The 3,784-nt window shown below is 38.8% G+C and overlaps 1 protein-coding gene across 1 annotated transcript in view; it reads right to left on the bottom strand.

The window, feature by feature from the left end:
* aldh1a2 (aldehyde dehydrogenase 1 family, member A2) overlaps positions 1–3,784 on the bottom strand; it is a 33,761-nt gene that overhangs the window by 18,678 nt on the left and 11,299 nt on the right. Inside the window, exons 3-4 of the mRNA XM_008405372.2 lie at positions 2,678–2,818; positions 2,207–2,336 (exon numbers count right to left, since the gene is read on the bottom strand). Coding sequence (XP_008403594.1) covers positions 2,207–2,336; positions 2,678–2,818 — 271 coding nt within the window. The remainder of the gene's footprint in view (positions 1–2,206; positions 2,337–2,677; positions 2,819–3,784) is intronic.

Below are 3,784 nucleotides of genomic sequence, written 5' to 3'. Positions count from 1 at the left end.
GTGTGTGTGTGTGTGTGTGTGTGTGTGTGTGTGTGTGTGTGTGTGTGTGTGTGTGTGTGTGTGTGTGTGTGTGTGTGTGTGTGTGTGTGTGTTTTAGGTCATACAGATGGGTGTTATGCTGGAAAGGTTCGCTCATTCCTCTTCCATTAGTTGAGTTAGAGGAGGTTGTTACGGAGGGTGTGCCATGCTTGTTCACGCTCCATAAAAACAATTCATGTTGAGAAATGTGTGTATGAATTTATTACCACAGCGGTCAGCTGATTATTGCCTAATGTTGCATTTGGACAGAGCGATCAGAGGACGATGACAAGCCAAATACTCTCTCTTCTTTTTGTGGGAAACAGTAGAAGCTTGTAAACAGCAGAGAAACTTCCCATATGCTCATCGTTTCATTTCATTCTGGACCGTTTAAAGCTGCTTGCTGAGATTTTCAGCAGAAACTCGAGTGTCTGCGAGGCTCATGTGAAACTGTGACGCCGACAATCGACTTGGATTTCAATTTGGAACGAGCAATGTAAACGATACCAAACTGTGTAGCCAAAGGTGCTCTACATAATGACACTCCCTATTCATGTCACACTGCCTGTGATACAAATTTAATACCGCAAGCCCGGCTTAACATGCCAGACAAACAGAGGGGGCTGTTGATGGTGGGTGTACTGCACCGTATCCTGACAGGTGAACAAACACGGTTCCTTACATCATGCGGGCTACAGAAATATCCCCGCTTATTTAAGGTGAAACCTCACAAGAGGACCGGAGCTCGGAGCGCAGCCCTGGGAAAACGCGCGGCGGCTCTGGCAGCGCTGAATAACAGGAGCTTTGAGGGGAACAATGCGGTGGTATCAACAGGTTTCTCATGTCCTCGCTCTCATTCTTTTCTCCCCTTCCTGTTGAAATCGACAGCAGGCCTCTTCAAACGGCAAATTTAACTGTGTCAGGGGGACGAAACCGGTGGCTGCAACCTTAGAACGGTGAATGGATAACAAGGGTTTGGATTATGCACCAATTTGTTGTCTTTCTTTACCAAGCATGAGAAAGCCTGTTGTTGCACAATCTAAGTAAATGCTGCAGTTTTATAGTAAACAGCTACTGAGATTTAAAAACATCAGAAGGGGCAAATTCATTGTTTCATTTTGCTATATTTTCATTAGTCTGTATATCTGTATATATTTTATATGCTATTTGCTTAAATCTGCTTTAACTTCACAAATAAACTCATGGATGCCATCTGACCATATTTTAAGAGTGATTAATATGAATTAGTGACTTAACCCTTTCAAGAATTATGATCCTTTGTGTCAGGATTTTTTTTCCATTTTTTTTTCTTAAGGCATAAAAAGAGTTAGGAAGAAAAAGTTTGTAAAAAAAAAATGTTGTTAATTTTTTTAGGTGATCAATTGTAAGTTTTTCCAAATACAAAGTTGTTATTCGAAAAATACATCAGTAGTAGTGTTCTTTAGGGGTTATCTAATGTCACAATATCTTTTTTACCTGCAAGAGTCGTCTACAGTAGAAGGAGGGACCAGGTCGGTTGGCATACTTTTTTTGTCTGTCGGCCATATTGGATGTAACAAAAATAATTTCTTGCATTTGCAGCTGATGGCCAATAGTTGATAGTGTATTTTATGGTGCATTAGTGTCCACTTCAGTGGTCTGAGTGCATTTATAACATAAAAATCCACAAGAAGCACAAGAGAATGGCTTTTAGACAGCTGTCCACTATAGTGACCACTGTGCATGAAAGGGTTAAAGTTTGTTTAAGACAGTAACATAAAAACATTTTATTTTAATCATAAAAGAAATTGTGACAAACATCAGATTTTTATGCTTTTGTCTTGTATGTAGTTTCTCAAGGTCATGAAATTACTTTTTTTTAAATAATACACACAAGGGAACTTTACAGAAGAGAATTAGGGCCACTGGAAAAACAAAAACAAACTTTTTTCTCAAAAGATTAAAATCAAATTCTGGAAGAAATTTCACATTTTTTCCAGTGAGCCCAATTCTCTTCTGCAGAACTTTGAAAAACATAATAATTTTAATTAAGCAATAAATTTTTGCTTTCTCATAGTTAGCGATCAGAAATAAGCTACAGTTTTAATCGCACTCCCGATAAAACCACCATGTTCATCTCCAAAATCACATTTTTCACCAGACTGACTTCATTAAGACTCTGCTGCAGTGGCTCAGAGGAAGCTCTCACCCATCGGGATGGAGGTCCCATGGATCTTGTCTGCGTATCCAGCGAAGTATCTGAGAGTCTTTATCGTTGCCTGGAGATCCACAAACAGGGTGGGCAGGAAAGGCTTCCCACTGTTCAGCGACTCAATAGTCTGGGGGGAGAAGAAGAGGGAGACATTTTGGGAAAAATGTGATATAACCTTGTGATCTTCACATAATTCTGAACCAGTTCATCCTTTACACTCACCCACGGGCGAAAAGTGACACCAAGATAACATTAAACTACAAATACAGCCCCTCAGTTCTCTTTAAGGCAAGGCAAATATTTGTATTTGCAAAAGGAGACCGAAGCAGATTTGTAGGAGGAAATAAAACACACCGGATAAGTTAGGGGGTAGAAACGGGAAGAAACAAGCTGATGGATTAAATAAATTCTTGCACCAGATCATGGATTAGTTTATACAGATTAAAAGTTTAATTTTCATTCACTTACTGCTAGATAGACGCTGTCTCGCTCCACCAAGTCGGCCAGCTTGGCCAGCAGGCGTCCGCGCTCAGACGCGTCCATCTTTCTCCAAACGGAGCCCAAAGAGAAGGCGAGGCGAGCAGCCTGCACCGCTTTGTCAACATCCGCCTGCAAAACACCATAATTATATCAGATACATACTAAACCTTTGACTCTGTCGTTATTTTCTGACTTTATCTGCTGTCAGACAACAGTTTGATGTTTGAGTAAAAATGTCACTTGAACACATAAAGAGATAAGGACATAATCTGTTTTGACTGACATGACAGCACATCTACTCACCCTATTAATAATTCAGGTAATTATGCTACTTTTATATTAGGAGTTAAAGCTCTGTCTGTGGATTTATATATTTATATTCCTCAGAACAAACAAGATTAGCAAATATTTCCAGAATGACAGAATGTCCATCAGAGTGACAAAGATTAGTTTAGAGATTATTTCTCTCAAATTCATAAGTTTACACACAAAATGACCTTTTAAGTCTTTTTGGGTCACGGCTTTGTGCAATGTGGATTTACTTCTACTTTTACAACAATGTGGGAAAATCAGAAGAATCAGAATCAGAAGACATCTCTTGAAAAAGAAAGATGTCTTTCATTATTCTGGCATTTAACAAGTAAAAGGTTGAAAAGTTTAATCTTATCTAGTGTAGAAAACAAGGCAATGTGTATGTAAATATCTCAAAACAATGAATCCTAGTAAAAAAAGATTCTTAGACTTTATAGTTGGAGATCCTCATCGCCGTTACTCCAACATTTATCTCTGACCAAATTAACTGATTGTTAATATTTCCTATTTACTTAAACACACCAGGGATATCATTTATAGACCAACTTTATTTCAAAATACTATAAATATTGCGCTGATATCAATGTCCAATCATTTGAAACTGTTTAATTTCCAATGTTATGGAGGTTTTGCTTGCAGTAAGTCTAATTCTATGAGTAGATTTGTAATTTCGAGAGCGTTTATAGCCGTAATGTCAGGCTGTTTCCTCCAGACCTCATTCTAGACTCACTCTGGACTCACTCTGGCCCCCTCTGGACTCATTCTAGACTCACTCTGGACTCA

This window comes from Poecilia reticulata, linkage group LG3 (genome assembly GCF_000633615.1).
Source record: "Poecilia reticulata strain Guanapo linkage group LG3, Guppy_female_1.0+MT, whole genome shotgun sequence".
In the NCBI taxonomy this organism is placed as follows: domain Eukaryota; kingdom Metazoa; phylum Chordata; class Actinopteri; order Cyprinodontiformes; family Poeciliidae; genus Poecilia; species Poecilia reticulata.
This window is presented reverse-complemented; position numbering and strand designations above follow the sequence as displayed.